At 31.9% G+C, this 16,977-nt stretch overlaps 2 protein-coding genes across 4 annotated transcripts in view; one reads left to right on the plus strand and one right to left on the minus strand.

Moving 5' to 3' along the window:
- Positions 1-3,693: 3,693 nt before the first annotated feature.
- On the minus strand, positions 3,694-6,728 carry LOC118197867 (uncharacterized). The gene is made up of 2 exons (XM_035369429.2): positions 6,553-6,728; positions 3,694-4,182 (listed from the first exon to the last, which is right to left on the minus strand). Exons 1-2 carry the CDS (start codon positions 6,637-6,639, stop codon positions 3,865-3,867), a joined length of 405 nt encoding a protein of 134 aa, XP_035225320.2. The 5' UTR covers positions 6,640-6,728; the 3' UTR covers positions 3,694-3,864.
- Positions 6,729-7,448: 720 nt separating this feature from the next.
- LOC118197875 (divergent protein kinase domain 2A-like) overlaps positions 7,449-16,977 on the plus strand; it is a 61,245-nt gene continuing 51,716 nt past the window's right edge. The window contains exon 1 of one of the 3 annotated variants that reach the window (XR_004759673.2): positions 7,449-9,387. The gene's annotated coding sequence lies outside the window, so the exon portion shown is untranslated. Of the gene's footprint in view, positions 9,425-16,977 lie in introns of all 3 variants that reach the window. The other 2 variants (XM_035369444.2, XM_035369438.2) reach the window with 2 other exon arrangements.

Below are 16,977 nucleotides of genomic sequence, written 5' to 3' on the forward strand. Positions count from 1 at the left end.
GCTGGTGGTAAGTTAATTTTTATTTTATTGAAAAAAAATCAATTAATTTTTATAAAATTAATAAATCAAATTCACAAAAATTGAAATACAAATTCAAACAATAATTTTAACCACAATTTTTTAAATTTTGAGAAATTTATAATGAATAAATATCATAATTATATCACTACATCATTTTTAATAAATTTATTTTTTAAGTTTTTTATTATGTTACAGGGTGTTCCTATTCAAATTTACAGTATTTGTTTAGAATACCTAAACAAACATTGTCAAGAGTGATACCAGAAGTATTGGATGCTTTATGGGAATGCATGCAAGATTACATAAAGGTGAGTTAAAACTTAATATATCAATGTTACATATGAGGTCTTATAATTCACAACAACATCATGACCTTTTAATTTTTTAAAAAAATGTTCATTTTTACAGGATCAGGCTACTAATGTTAAGTTGAATTTTTCTCAAATTTGTAATATTGAATTAACTTCAGAGCTTGTTTTCCTTGAAATGTGATTCATTTAAAAAGAGTATTACAGGAGTGCAATGTATAATTTTCTATTTAGAATTAAGAGCCCCACCAGTCGTTGAGTGGTTAAGACAACTGAATACTGGTAGTTCGACCTGGCTTGGGTTCCGTCCCAGGCGAACAGGTTGGCTGCATGGTTGGTTTTTGTGGTTACCCCATGTGTAACATAAATATGAGCTAGTTTCCCTCCTCTTACACAGATAGTCCTCGAGGCTTTGCGATATTTAAATTTAAGTAACCTATTTACAATTAAAGTCACAAAATAATAGTTGCATTGGGGTATCTGGATAACGGATAACTTTGAGTTTTTTCTTTGTAAGTACTAGCAGAGAGAGATTTAGTATAGCAATTGGAATTTCATTACTCATGTAACGTTCTCTTGAAAATGTTATGCAAACACCGTACTGATGAAATGTCTCTCCAAGTTATATTTTACACTAACCATTATACTTCAGTTGCATAAGCATGCACTTTTTACCATGTAATAAATCAGGGCTTTTTAAACTTTTTTGATTGACACTTTTGATATTATGGTGGTTAGAGATGAAAATATCTCTCACTAATATGTTGCAGAAAAAGGTAAAAGTTTATGGCAGTTTCAGAAATTGTTGGAAATCTTTTGCAATTGCTAGCAAAAAATCTTCTGAAGACTTCGTATTAAAGATAAAGTTTCAAATCCGAATTATTTGATAAATCAGCAAGTTGTTCTTGTGATTTTAATGGCAAATGAGTAATATTTTCCCCATTAATTCTAAATAGTTTCACAATCCATATTAGTTCTTTGACACTAAAATTTGAAGGGAAATATTTCTTAAAGTTTTTCTCAAGACATCATCTTTTTGATTTATCTATTTCATCATTTTCATTTAAAAATTCAGTTGTTGCGACAAACATTTCTAACAAACCCTTTTCCATATGGTCATTTTCTTAATAAAGCATCAATTTTTAATTTGAATATGACTATGTTGCAACCTTTTTCTTGAAACGACAAATTTAGATCATTTAGTTTTTCAAATATGTCACTCAAATAATGCAGCTTTTGTAGCCATAACTTATTATGAATTAAATTCGCAAAATCAGATTTTTGTTCAGTTAGAAAGAGAACTTTATGCATTGCCTTATCTTTATCTATTTTCAGATACATTGTGTAAAAATATTTGGTAATTGTAAAATTATTGGAATAAGTTATAAAAAACTAATTATAAAAAACTGCTAAAATGTTTTGGCGACCTCCTATGGGGGTCGCGACCAATAGTTTAAGAAAATAATTTTAAGTTATAAATGAAATTGTTTTCCCCACTCAACATTAAAATATCTCGTCAGCTTCTTAAAATTTTACAATTCTTTTGCAGGCACCAGTTTGTTGGTCCATGCTCTCGATTATAATTTGACTCAAATTCTAGAATGAACCATTTTCAATGGGAATGTCTGTCATAATGTTGTTTATGCTTTTCAATATATTTAAATAAAATTTTCATTTATAAGAAGAGATATGATTATTTGATTTTGGAAAAATCGTAATAAACATTGTTTTATAATTAGGGAGGCATCTAGCAATAGAATGTAGGAACTGCAGAGATTGCATTGGACAGCAAATTGACAACCTAGTATCCACCCTGTATAAAACACATAATGAATCTGCTAAATTGACCACCTATGGGTTCATCCAAAATTCTTCAATAGACACTTCTAGTTTTGAGTTTTCTTCAAATTAAGAAGCATATATATTCAGTTATAAAATGTTTAAACATCTTGTTTAAATGAAAATTCTGTTTCTGTGTACAAACAAGCATAAGCCCTTTTTGTTTATTGTATTATTGTTTGTACAACAACAGCTTATTTTTTAATCATTTATTTTCCAAAAATTATCAGTTTTTCTGTCTGTATGGGTATTGTGATCAAAAACATTCATTTACCCACAGTCACTTAGCTTTAATTCCATTTATTGTATCTGACACATTCATTACTTTGAAAACTTTAAATAGAATCTATGGTGTAGCTTAATCAAAAACAAGAGAGAAAAAAATGGGGAAAAATTAGATAAAAAGTGAAACATAGGAACACAACCAAAATATATAAGCACATTTTTTTATCTATTTCTTTGATGTGAATTTTATTATAACAAATGAGTAGCTAATATTCGTTGATAAAATATTTGATTTTACTATTTGCCAATATTTAAATAGCATTTTCTGCATTTATATTTTGTATTCGCATCCTTTTTTCAGTTTCATAATTAATACTTATTTTCTCATTTCGTAGACACCAAACACTGCTCAGGAGTGGAAAGCCATAGAAGAAGCTTTTGCTGAAAAGTGGAACCTGCCACACTGTGTTGGTGCCATCAATGGAAAACACGTTATGATAAAAGCACCAGCAGGGGGTGGCAGCACTTTTTACAATTATAAAAGTTTCAACAGCATTGTGCTGATGGCATCAGTTGATGCAGATTATAAATTTACATTTATTGATGTTGGATGTAATGGAGGAATATCAGACGGAGGAGTTTTTGCCCAAACAAGTTTATTTTCGATGCTAGACAATAACTTGCTTGATCTGCCCAGCCCAACACCTTTGATTCCAGGTAGTGAGCCTGTGAATTATTTTATGGTTGCAGATGAGGCGTTTCCTTTGAAATGTTATCTGATGAGGCCATATCCTGGTAAAAATATCTCTCCTCAGCAAAGGATTTTCAATTATCGACTGTCCAGGGCAAGGCGTGTTGTTGAAAATGCATTCGGGATATTATCAAATAGATTTCGTATCTTGATGCAACCAATACAGCTGCCTCCTGCGACAGTTGATAAAATTGTTTCTGTATGTTGCTGTTTGCATAACTTTCTACGAGAAAGACCGTCCAGGCAATTGTATACACCAAGAGAACTAATCGATCATGAAGATGAGGACTTTAATTTTATACCTGGATCATGGCGAAATGAGGAATCGCTAAGTAAGATGAAATCCCTGTGTAAACAAAATGGTTATAACACAGGGTCTGCTGAAGCAAGGCTAATGCGAGAAAAAATTTGTGATTATGTAAATAATGAAGGAAAAGTTGCATGGCAAGATAAATTTATAAAATATTATTAATTTCTCAATATATGTTATTCAATTTATGTTCCCTGATTTCTCAATATGCGTTATAATAAAAGATAAAGAAATAAAGATTATTTATAAGTATTTTTATTTTATGTTACAAAATAATGTGGTAAGTAATAAATATATCTAAGTTTCTTATTTATTCTGTGTTGTTCATGGAATCTAATACATTTTGTTCTGTCTGTGCATCTGTGAGAATTTGGTATATTTTATATTTTGTGTCTGTGAGGAGTTGAGGGTCACGGATTAGACTTAGTTCGGAACCAACAAAGAAACCGAACTGTGTAAATGTATTTGGAGTAGTGTTTTTTGATTTTAATATTGTAGAAATTTCTTCCAGTGTTGTTGTGGCTGCTGTGTAAATGTGATCGTGTTTCTGTTTTTTTGTTTGAAGTTGTAGTGTTTGATGTGTGTCTTTTTAGCTGTGGTAGTGTTTGTGTATGACATAGTTCTCTCTGTGTCTCTTCAGTGTCTTCAAAATCGTTCATGTCAAACATCTCCTCAGAATGACTGGTAACTTCTGCACTTCTTTCTTGTGTACTAGTATCATTAAAATCCTGAAAATTAAAATAACACTTTAATTTTTACTATTACAGCTATCATTCATTCATATATAACAAATCATAATTAACAAGCTATGGGAAAACATGCAGAAATAAATATTTATAAGGATAATGAATATATTTCCTAAGCTTGATTTTTCAAGAGATATCAAAGTTGAATAGTCAAATATCTTGAATAAGAATACGAAAAAACCTCGTAATTCTGCTGTCTAAGTTGTAGCGTATTTGGTATCAATAAAAACATGCAATACATATATTTAAAAGAAAATATATAAGAAGTTAATGCTTATGTTTAAGTATGTTAAAAGTAACAAAATATTGAGTAACTTATGTCTGATTTAGCTGTGAATATAAGTTTATCATTGAAAATGGTATATATATATATATATATATATATATAATTTACAAATATATATATATATATATAAACTGAGAAGAAAGCAAAGCTAATAATTACTACAGTAAAAAGAAATAATTTGAGTGTTTTTAAAAGAACAGTATCTGTGCATGTACATCCCATATTTTTATAACTTTTCAATGTGAAGCGGAGTTGGACTTCATTTACTTGTAAAAACTTGAACAATATGAGTAAGATTTTGATAGTAATAATTACTTAAAATGCAATAAGAATTCATGTTTCTCTATTAATATTTTAAAATTAGAGGTAGTCACATATTATCTCAACCACCTTAATAAAAATTGCCACACTCTGCACATAAAAATTTCACAGGCAACCTTGTTCATAAAAATCCTTCAGTCAAGCAATGTTTCAATTGTTTATTTTTGTTGTATTTGGAATTCTAATGATTTTGACAGACATCGTAATTTTTTTTTTGGGAGTTGGGAACCTTTAACTTACTTTTAAAATATTACTTGTGGAATCTGCCAGCAATGGAAGAAACTGCAGTAAAAATTCTGCAGAATATAGTATTTTGTCACAAAACCGTTAACGCAAACAGCGATGAGATGTGTTTGGTAAACAGTTGATGTGCAGTACAAGTTTATGCAATTTATTGGTTTTTTAAGTGAAAACAGATAACTGTATACATGGAGAAAAGAATAACGCTAAAAGTTAGAGAAGTATTTTACAAATTCATAAGTGTTTTATTTTTTAGTACTTAACATATTAGCGTAATCACCTCAAGTTTGGCAAATTTTTATAAATGAAAAAGAATGAGGGTAATGTTGCTTGACTGAAGGAATGTGTATGAGCATGGTTGCCTAAAGTATTGTTATGCTCATGGTCGACAGATTTTAGCACATTCTGGAAATTTAAAAGAGCTTGTACTAAAGTGCTTGTGATAACATGTAAGAACCTATTTTTTAATGTATCATATAATTTTTACTTAATAATTAAAATTCATGTTTAGATTTTTCGGCTTTTTTCGGTAGGTCGATAATACTTTGCTGACTTTTTATCAGATATTTAGGAATGGTTTTTTTGAAAAAAAGTCATAAAAACCACTAACTTGTACCAGTAAGTAATTTTTACCTTTACATTTATAAAGACCATCAAATATGTGACAAGGTGGTTGTGTTAATACATGAGTACCAAAATAGACTTACGAAGAGAAATTTAAGTACCTTAACTCTCATTTCAAAATAAATTACATATGCTTTTCTGGATGTTAGACTAATTGATTAAGACAACGCAATTCAAGGACTATCTGCCTATAGAGAGGGATGCTTCATAGAAGAATTTTTAGGGAAAAATGGCTCGTATCCATGTTCTGCATAGGAAAAAACAAAAACCAACCTTACAGTCAGCTTATTTGCTGGCATTCGAACACTGGTCAAATTACCAGTTATTTAGCAGTTTTACTGCTCAGCTATTTTGGAAATTATCAATAGAATATCATTCATTGGAAAAAAGATTAGGTCTTCATATAAATTCAAAATATAACTTCTACTAACTCTGACACTTCTGATTTTAGAAATTAAGCCCTGGTCCTATCCATTTTTACCTATACTTTAATGGGTATTGCACCTATACTTTAATGGGAAATGGGATTATTTTTAAGTAAATAAGCTTAAGAATAGTCTTTAAATATAAAGATTTCATTTAAGAAATTAAATAGCACACATAGTTGTAAAAGGATAAATAAAATAATACTTTTGTACTGAAGTTATATAGAAATTGCTGTGAGTGTGAACTTTTGCAGATGACCCATCTGCTGCATGAGCTTGAAGATTTGGCTAATATAATTTACACAGCTAAGTATGTATAACAATATTATTTTATTTATCACAAAAACTGTTAAAGTTTTGCCTATATTAAAAACAATTCTATAAATTTTCAAATAGTAAAGGGAAATTATTTACTTTATAAGCCAAATTATATAAATTTAAAAAGTAATCACTTACCAAAGAAGTCACAGTATTCCTTAAGGACACGACATCACTTAAAAATTGTAACGATGTGTAAAACTGCCATGCCGATTTGTACTGCATGGCAGTGCTTGCACCAGATGTATAATTTTTTTTCTCTTTATGTTTCTCCTTTGTAAATTGAGTACGCAGGTTACTCCATTTTTTTTTTAAATTTCATTTTCTAGAACGCATATTTGTGTGCTTAAGTCCTGAAATGTTAAAATAACCATGCTTCAGAAAAAGTAAATAACTACTGTGCTTTAAATGATAACCTTTACTATTAAATAAATAGACAATAATGTTATGAAAACCGCAACAATATGAGTAAAAAGTACTAATACAGAATAAAGATTACTATAATAGAAAGGAATAGTGTAATTTCAATACAAAAATTTTAAATAAGAAATATAAATATGCAAAATCTTAAAATAGCATATCATACTGAATATTAAAAAATACTATCGGTATAGTTTAATAACTAATACAGTTCTGAAAACTGTAATCATATTGCTATATCAGTTAATCAGCTAATAAAATTGAGCAATATTGTATTAAATTGAGCTGTAATTTGTTTAACCAACATAAAATAATTTTCATCACGAATAAAAAAATATTTGATGATAAAGTAACGGGAAGATAACTTACCAAAATAAGGGAATCCTTTAACTTTTTATTTTTATAATTTATGTTATTTGTGTCCCACAACACAGCATGGTCTCTATAAAAATCAATCAATTGAAAAATTTGATTTTCGCTCCAACGAAAAAGCGCCATGTTTCCAAAATGAGAGAGAAAAAGCACGTGATCTCTGGAAGCAATCTAATTGGCTAGAGATGCCGATTTTATCGTCGGCTAGTGAGCGGTGAACACTAGCTCTGAAATCGTCGCAGAGAACATGACAGATTTTTAGCGCATGCGCACATCCTGAAAATTGTTCCTCTGCGAGAAAGTCGGCCGATAAAATCGGTACGTGTAGACGGGCCTTTAGGCGTTTCTGTCCGTACATCGCTACATTAAGCAACAAACTGAAGATAGCCGGTATACAGCTTGCACTTTTGCAAGCTAGACGTGGCGACAACGGCAAACGGAACAGAACTTCCGCATATTTCGTCCGCGTCTAGCATGAGGGACTCATTGCCAAGCTGATTAATCTCCAATTAGATCGAGAACTGATCCTGCTCATCCTTTCATTCGTCTCGAATAGAACCTACAGGATTTTCGTCAGAGATACTTTATTTTCTTCCAGAAAAATCCTAAACGGAGTGCCCTAGGGTTCGGTATTTGGCTCTGTACTCTATCTGTATTATGTAGCAGCCTGCCCTAGGGTGCAATTTAACAACAATGCAATCCTAGCCTGTTATGCGGATGATACCGCCTTGGCAGTAAAATCAGCCAGCATCAGCCCCGCCATTAAAATGCTGCAAGCCATCATTCCGAGTATAGAACAGTGGTGTAGCTACTGGAAAATACGTAGTAACCCCCAAAAGTCACAGCTCCTGCTATCTAGAAGGAAAAAACCGAATTTAAAGCCAAAGAAAAATCTCTTCCTTTTCAACGAGCTGATACCCATTGCTCCAAAGGCTAATTATCTAAAAATCATCACTAATGACAAACTCACGCGGTCACAACACTTTGATCACGTGAGGAGCAAAGCAATCAGAGTCATAAAGTGCCTACTTCCCATCACAGGGAAATTCTCAAAGCTTGATTTTTCAAAAATCATCTACACTTCAAGAATTAGACCCTTGATGACATATACTTCGCCAGCTTGGGCTGCTGCTATTCCTTCGGATATGTGCAAGCTTCAGGTTGTGCAAAACATATTTTTAAGGATCAGCACTAATGCACACTATTTTGTTCGAAATAAACTTCTACATGTTGACTTTAAACTGGATAACTTTCTCAGGAAAGCTAACAAAAAATTCATCAAGAATGCTCAATTTTGTGACCAAATGGACTTTTTTCGAACTTTTCACTAGGAAATGCTCAACGAAGATAGATATCTTCGCCCTCATGCAGCCTTCATCCTCAGTGAAAGCCAGGACTCACTTATGAAAAGTTTTTGTACAGTTATGACACTACTTTATTCAGATATATTTTATTTTCATAGTTTAACCTACCCAACCGCTTCATATGGAGAATGAAGTTAGTTTTACTTTCAGACTAAAAGGAAATAAATTTTATGAATCTTAACTAGATAAATTTTATGAGTGAATTTGTAATTTTACTTTCACGCCTGTTCAATTTTGTGGTCTGTGTTGTCCAGTTGTCTAATTAACATCTGTGTGCACCAGTTGTCTAATTAACGGAATTTGTGAAATTATTAGCAGTGTGATGCGCATATAACACCCACGCTAGTCCAACAATGAATATGTCTACCATTCATATTAGTCATACTAGTTGTTCCCTTTGTCACGTGCTTCTTGATCAGCGGCATCCAAATCTCCGCCTTGTCAGTTATTTGATGTGAACATATTGACGCATCACTGCGTATAAGCGTCTATCTCTAACAACTTCCTTAATTACACGAAAATACTTCTAGCTGTTCATTGTTAATAAAAATCGTAAACTATATCGTGGAAATCAGAGAAAATCATTGTAAATAAGTGAAGAATAAATTATATCGGCAAAGGCGAACGATGAGTGTAGTGTTCAACGAAAACAACATAAGAATAACAGTTAACGTATCCTTTGGGTTACCAGGTTTGAGCTGTTATCGCTTTTTTTGGCGGTGTTTACATTTTCGGAGTTCTTTGCGGGAGTGCTTTCCAGCGGGAATGTTTTAACATGAATGAATTGTTTTTAGAAGTTTCTTTTCTGTAAATTTTGGTTAGTAATTTTAATCATCTTCTAAAAGCAGGGATAAGTATGTATATTATTTGAATGTACTGTTCTAATCATCTACTCTTTGAGAATCTGTAAATTATAAGCAAATTTTTCTGTGAAACTGAATTCAAAGAACGAATAAGTTGGAAAAATCAAGTGCTTGGGATGGTCTAAGTGATGATACAAAATGTTTTGTCATTAGTGATAAAGAATAAAAGTGACCTAGAAATGAAAGTGGATAATTTGGTAGTTAGAAGAATGAAATTTATGTGGGATTTAAAAATTTTCAATATATTCTAAATTTTATTCAGATGTGCTAGAATATAAATGGAATTGAAAACTATTTGGTCAGCAGTGTTACAGTATTTGTGCTGATAACTGTAGCTTTTTTTTGGCGACAGGGTCAAATTAACAGCTCTATACTTTTTTCTAGTAAATGTATACTTTTGAATTTTATAGTATTTCTACATCATTGTAATAATGTACAGCAAAGATCTGAAAAGATTTAAATTCTTCATTTTTTTTCATGGCTGTTTGAAACTTTTGTATTTCAGATTACTAATGTTAACATGGTAACTGTGAAATGAATATAATTTTCATCAGCAAACTATTGATTCTAAAAAAATAGGTTTTATGAAGAATTTACTAAATAAAATCTTAATTTAAGTCTAGTGCATGTGTTCTGGTTTACCAATATTCAAAATGAATTTAGAGCCAGGAAGTGATTTAACCATTAGTATGAAAAGAGAAAAAACAATTTTTTAACTAGGATATTTCAACAGAATTTTCGATAGCTTCAAAAAATTTTGATGGAAATAATTTCACTATTTATATGTCATTATTTTTATGCATTTGAAAATTATTTAATAACCAGTTTAATAAAACAATATATTATAATGGAATTTTTAGTTAACTGATTGTTAATCGGTTATCTCAAAGCCCGGAAAGACTAATTGCTGATAAATCCATGTTGTTTGTATTTTGCCTCATTACAAATTGTAAATTTGTTATTTTACATGATTCATTTATTCAGAAAGAATATAACCTTTTGACACATATCACTGATTCATCATCTAAGAGATTGCAGATGTTCTGATACGTTGTATATGTCACCCAGTTTGACTTATTTCTGCAATTTTGAGACAAAAGTTTGAATGTTTTTCAAATATTGAGATTTTATAGATTTTCTGATTAATAAAAGTATCTTTTATGATCTGTCTTTATTTGGTTTGCATAGATCTTTTTCTGTGAATCCTTTTATTTTCTGCCTGCCTTGGGAATCTGCAGAAATCCAACTTCTTTATGTTTTTCCCCCACCTTGAAAAATGAAGTGCAAATGAAGTCATAATCAAACAACTTTTTCTTGAGCACAGACATAAATAAAGCACTTATGTTCCTATATATACTGATGATTCAAAATGGCTTGTCAAGTTGGACTATCCTTTGTGATTGACAACCCTGTGGAGGACAGATGTTTACCTAGTATTACATCTGAATTAACTGCTGTATATTTTGTGCTTATATTTATATTCAATAATTTTTTTTTTTAATGGTAGGTACTTTTTTGGACATTGGCCACTCCTAAGGCCGAAAGTGATGGCCATTTTATTGTGGAGGCACCTAATTGGAGGCTACTGCTACCTCCTATGAAGGGATGGGCAGTTAGAACAATGCCTTATGCGGGATTTGAACCTGGACCCTTCGGTATCTCAGTCAGGCTTCCCTAGCCTCTGTACCATCTGAGTGGCTTTATAGTTAATCTGGACCAGAGAAAGTTTATAATTTACACTGAAAGCTTTCGAAACATTAAATGATGCCCAAAATCTGGTTTTTATCAAAGTTGTAAAGCCAGCTTAAGGAACTGTGAGATTCTTTAATGCAGGATTCCTAGACATGTAGACACAAAGCGTAATGAGCTTGCAGACATTATAGCAAACTCTGCAGCTGAGAGATATCAGTACTGTCATCAAACCGATCATAAAGAAGTGGCAGCAACTCTTGGACTTCAGTTTCCTAACAAGTTGAAAGATTAAGATACAATAACACACCGAACAAATATGAATTCAGAAGTCAAACAACAAAAATCAGCATTAAATTTTCACAGGGCTAGTTTCAATGGTTTTACCGAACCATCATCCTCAACTGCAAAAGTGCAAAAAATGATTTATTTTGGATTGTGTACGGGTGATTTTTGGGCCAAAAATTGCCGCTACACAAAGCTAAAATAACAAGACAAAAGAATTACACAAACTCAGTATCCCTGTACACATCGACCTATTTTCACTTAAAAAAAATCTGAGACTTGCACAGTGCACCCCCTTGACTTTGTCCATGTACACCTCGAACTATATTCACTTAAAAAGTCAAAGGTGCAGCCGATATAAAAATATATAATCTCAATAAACTATATTTTAAATTAATGAAATAACATAAAAAAGGAAATTCATTTTTGCACTACACAAAGAAAATATCCACTTACCTTATTTACAAGTTAACACGTCTTCAGTTAAACAAAATTCCTTAACAGCATCCAAAAACTTCCTAAAATTATCTGAACTAGAATTTGTATACTGGCATCGCCACATAAATTCACAAAATAAGAGTAAAAAATATCCTAATAAGTGCCGTTATCGTCCGTCGTTCAACCATACGCATTTCCTTCCTGCAAACAGGACTCTTAATAATGGCTACTAAGTAAACCTTCATTTACACACCAGTCAAGTAATGCTCTTTTCCCCATTCTTTCCAAATCATACAGAAACTTCAAATTAATCTTACCACATTCAGCCATTTTACCATCTAAACCACAAAACAAACAATATACTTCCTAACCAACACACACACAAGCCCTTACGAATTTACCGCAATCATGCAACCGATTGTATCATAATAGGGTTTCCATAACATTCAACTACTTAGGCTACCATAAATGAAACAACAACTTTGCGATAATACCTTCTCTCTACTCTAACCAAGGGATTGATTGTTTTCATGGTATTTTATTCCTTTGTTTAAGAAGAGGGTATAGTACAACCACATGTGTGGTGCATGATATCCTTTCAAGCTATGTGCCAAAAATCGGCAGACTTGAACATGTCTATTGTATCTGCTTGAGTCAGCTCATGCTGCAACCAATTGAACTTCTGCATTAAGTTTATGCAATGCATAGTGTGACTAATGGACATCGCACTAACGTTTAACTCCTTAGCAAGCTCTCAAGTGCTTGCATACTGATCTTCCACAAGTTCTCACAGGCAAGCCTCATTAATATGAATAGGTTGGCCAGAGTGCTCTGCTTCTTAAATGTCATAGACTTTGTTTTTGAACTTTTAGTACCAAACCTTCACAGTGTCATAAGATACAACATTAGTACTTAAAGCTATACACATGATTTGGTGACATTCTGTAGCTGACTTTTTGCAACAGAATTGGAAGTAAACTATGATTATAATCTGGTAGCATGACAATTCCTTTTTAGACACCTTGTACTTAATGATAACAGTATCTTTTTTACAAATTTCTCAACACAGTATTTTAAAGCAAGCCTCTTTCTTTCAAATGCCAAAAATAGTTTGACGACATATGATTAAACATGCCAGTGCGAACTGTTTGTGCAGATGATATTTGTGGTGGCAGGAAACTTTTGTTAAAACCCAATATTATGTACATTTACATGTACTGCCATAACAATTTACACTCCAAGAAAGAGTTATTAGGATCAGATGAAATTTTATATATGTGAGAGCAGTGTTGGTATAAGTAAGGTATTATGAAATCCAAAGCAAAAGGATCATTATTAGAACAAAAACTGCAAATGAATGCTGGGCCATTTCTAGTATGACTATATGATGCGATACAGGCAGGTATTAAGGCCTACAGGTCCAGATTCTTTATTTCCTGTAAGTGCTACTCTAGTTTGACCAAACTTCTATGCAGGGTTGGCACTAGGTTTTTCTGCCGCGTAGTGCAGTCACTGCAACTCCGAAATTTTGCCGCTCATATCTTCCTAAATTTTACAAATTTTGCCACCCTTAAACTATGCTGCCAACCCTGCTCCTGGGCTGCCAAACTTGCCATCTCGAGTGATTCAAGACATGCTTAACCAGTGATAAATCTAGGGTTGGGTAGGCCAGGGTGGTAATGTGGTGGAGGCATTCCTGCAACAAATTGTTGTGTGTAGTCGAGTATAGTTTTGTTGAAAAATACCTTAGATAAGCTCTGCCATGTATGGCAATGCATATGGCTGAAAGGTGTCATGAATGTAGTGCTTAGCTGTCATGGTATTATGGATCAATATTAGAGGTGACCAGGTGTGATATGTGATGGCATCCCAGGTGCAGTATGCCTCTGTAAAGCAAAGGCAAGGTTGAAGTGTTCATCGCAGGGTTTTCGCAAATATACACAATTGTCGCCTAGAATAGTATAGAATAGGTTATAATTGCTTTTTAACTGGCTAAATAGAACAATAATGTGAGGACTGTGAAGTTCTTAGATTATGTTTCCTTCAGGGTAATAGTTTGATTTTTTGTTAAGTAATATATTAAATTTCATACATTAATTAGATCAGATTTTTAATCTCCAACCAGCTATCTGTATATATGCTCCAAGAATATTTCTAGATAAGTAAACTAATGAAATAATGAAACTTCTAGAGAATTAAATCTTGTAATCTTTAATACATGTGCATCTTGAAATGGAGAAGAAAAAGATTCAAGGTATAAAAACAATAATGGCATTTTGAGTCATGACCAAGAAAATCTTTTTTTTTTTCATGCCATTTTTTGGGAGTCCAGGGTTTGTGGAGCTAAGCTTTGGGCAGCTTGAGGGTTAAGATTTAAGTACAGTCAAAAGTCTTTAATCTGGACTCATCGGGACTTCGGCGATTCCGGATTATAGATCATCAGTTTAAATCTGGTAAGATGGCATGCAGAAATTATAAAATTAAAAATATGAAACTGTAATTTATGAAATAAAGAGCAATTATGATCTAAAGGGTATCAAAATTTACAAAAAAAAGGGCTGATCTTTAGAATATGGTAACTGGTAGTTTGGCGACATTTTGGAGGCGATAAAGGTTACTACCTGGGACTTTGGTAATAATGTGAGCAGTACTCAGTTTCGATTACGCATTATTTTGTGTGAGGGAAATGAGAGATCATGGGATATGTCATGTGATATTAATGAACGAATTACGGTTCTTTAATCGGAAAAAGGGGGAAATCGGGAAAAAATCTGGAAATTTTGTATTTGGCTTTATTCTGTGTTGTGTGAAACAGTGTTCATTAATTTTTGGATCCCATGGCCCTAACTAAAGTGAATTCGAAATGGTATTTAGTGGGATTGAAAGGGGTAGTAATAAGTGTTTCTTTAAGGTATGATTATAAGTATGATTTTAAAGATCCTGAAACAGAAATAAGAAAAGTTTATTGGACACGTAATCAAGATTGTGAAGAAGATTAGGTAAGTTAGTATTTTTAATTATTTGAGGATATTATTTTTATGCAAAGTTCTAAATGTAAGGTGGAAGTAAAGTAATTTGATATTATTGGGAAAATTGTTATTAGCAATGATTTAGTTTAAAGTAATTAGGATTGTAAGCTAATTTTTATTAATTTAATGTATGTGCTTATTTATATTTTAAGTAGTGTTTTTGAATTTAATTATATTTTAATTAAATGATAGTTATTTTGTGAATTTTATGTTTGTAGGAATTTGGTATACGTTTTAGTTGAAGTAAACATGCATGGAAATAATTTAAATATTTGACACTAAGTATTTGTAATGTTTGCGGTATGAATTCGTTGGTGACGTTTATAATATAATAGATAATTTAGAGGTAAAAGTTTTTGGATATTTTATTTATTTTATACGTGGAAATGTTCATATTTGGAAAGGGTATATACTTTTTCGTTATTAGGTAATTTCATATATGTTCTTTTTAACGGGTTTAAAGATTCAGAAAATTGTCATGCATTTTTGTGAAATTTTTCTAATTTATGAGAAAAAAGGAGTGTACATGGATATGGTGAAGAGTGTGCGCAATGCCATTTTTGTGCAATTCTGGGATTTTTTTTTTAAGTAAAAATAAGTCGACGTGTACATGGTTTAGTGATATTTTAATTAAATGATAGTTATTTTGTGAATTTTATGTTTGTAGGAATTTGGTATACGTTTAAGTTGAAGTAAACGTGCATGGAAATAATTTAAATATTTGACACTAAGTATTTGTAATGCTTGCAGTATGAATTCGTTGGTGACGTTTATAATATAATAGATGATTTAGAGTAAAAGTTTTTGGATATTTTATTTATTTTATATGTGGAAATGTTCATATTTGGAAAGGGTATATACTTTTTCGCGATCAGGTAATTTCATATATGTTCTTTTTACCGGGTTTAAAGATTGAGAAAATTGTCATGTATTTTCGTGAAAATTTTCTAATTTATGAGAAAAAAGCAGTGTACATGGATATAGTGAAGAGTGTGCGCAGTGCCATATTTGTGTAATTCTGGGATGTTTTTTTAAGTAAAAATAAGTCGACGTGTACATGGTTTATGTGTATGTGTTATTTTGAAAAACGCGTAAGGAGTATGGTATTGTGCACTTTTTCCCAATTTTGCAGTGAATATTTGTCATGATTAAGCAGTTTTGTTAGACAAAATTTCTAGCATAAGTGTAATTCGGCTAGTAGATTGTTGGAAGAAGTGTTCAGTAGATAAAAAGAAAAGAAACATGTCTTTACTTCGTGAAGACAAAATGGCGGCGGGGAAAAAAAAAATAGAGGGTTGCTGTAGGAGAATTTGTCGCCAAATTTTCGCCAAAAAATCGCCAAGTTACCATAATGTAAAGATCAACCAAAAAAGTCTTAATATTTATTTGTTTACTTTATTAAACATTTCTTTCAATGTAAGTTGTTTAAGTTGCTTCGTTTTATGTGCTAATACTTTCTCTTTAATTCTATAAACGGACATAATTTCTTGTTCAGTTACAAAGTTCTGCTGTTCAATTCCTGTAATTGCTGTGCCGAGAAAAACGACTAACTTGTCAATCGAAATTTTTTCGTTTTCACTAACCTCTCTGTCACTTTCTTCATGCCTTTATCCATTTTTTTTCAGCAATTAAACTTTTTGTTTGATTGACATCAAAACATGCTTTCGCTTTGTAGGTCCTTTGGCAGCTCCAGAATCGGAAATTCTATTTGACATAATCGAAAGTTCAAGCTTACTTTTATAAAATTGCTCTAACAGTCTGCAAAAAATAATAAGCCGGATCCAGTTTGAAGATTAAGGAACAACGCAATCTGCATTAACTGAATAGATAATTACCGTAATTTCCGGAAGAAACGCCACGGCGTTTACGTGTTTAAAACTTAAATTTTCAGCGGGTGCGGCGTTTCTACCCATGCGGCGTTTAGGTGCACTAAAAATAAAATATTTCCTATGATGGTCATTGTACCTAGTTTGGATGGCCTTGTCATTGTGCATAGACTGGTGCTGTTCCCACACAAAAGACCACACAATTGCTTTTTGCGAATGTTATTTTGTTTACATTCTTTCCCTTGAACGGACCTACATGCCTTATTCACCCTAAACG

The sequence above is a fragment of the Stegodyphus dumicola genome, chromosome X2 (genome assembly GCF_044657685.1).
Source record: "Stegodyphus dumicola isolate Sdum_Otavi_A_Nest chromosome X2, ASM4465768v1".
NCBI lineage: Eukaryota > Metazoa > Arthropoda > Arachnida > Araneae > Eresidae > Stegodyphus > Stegodyphus dumicola.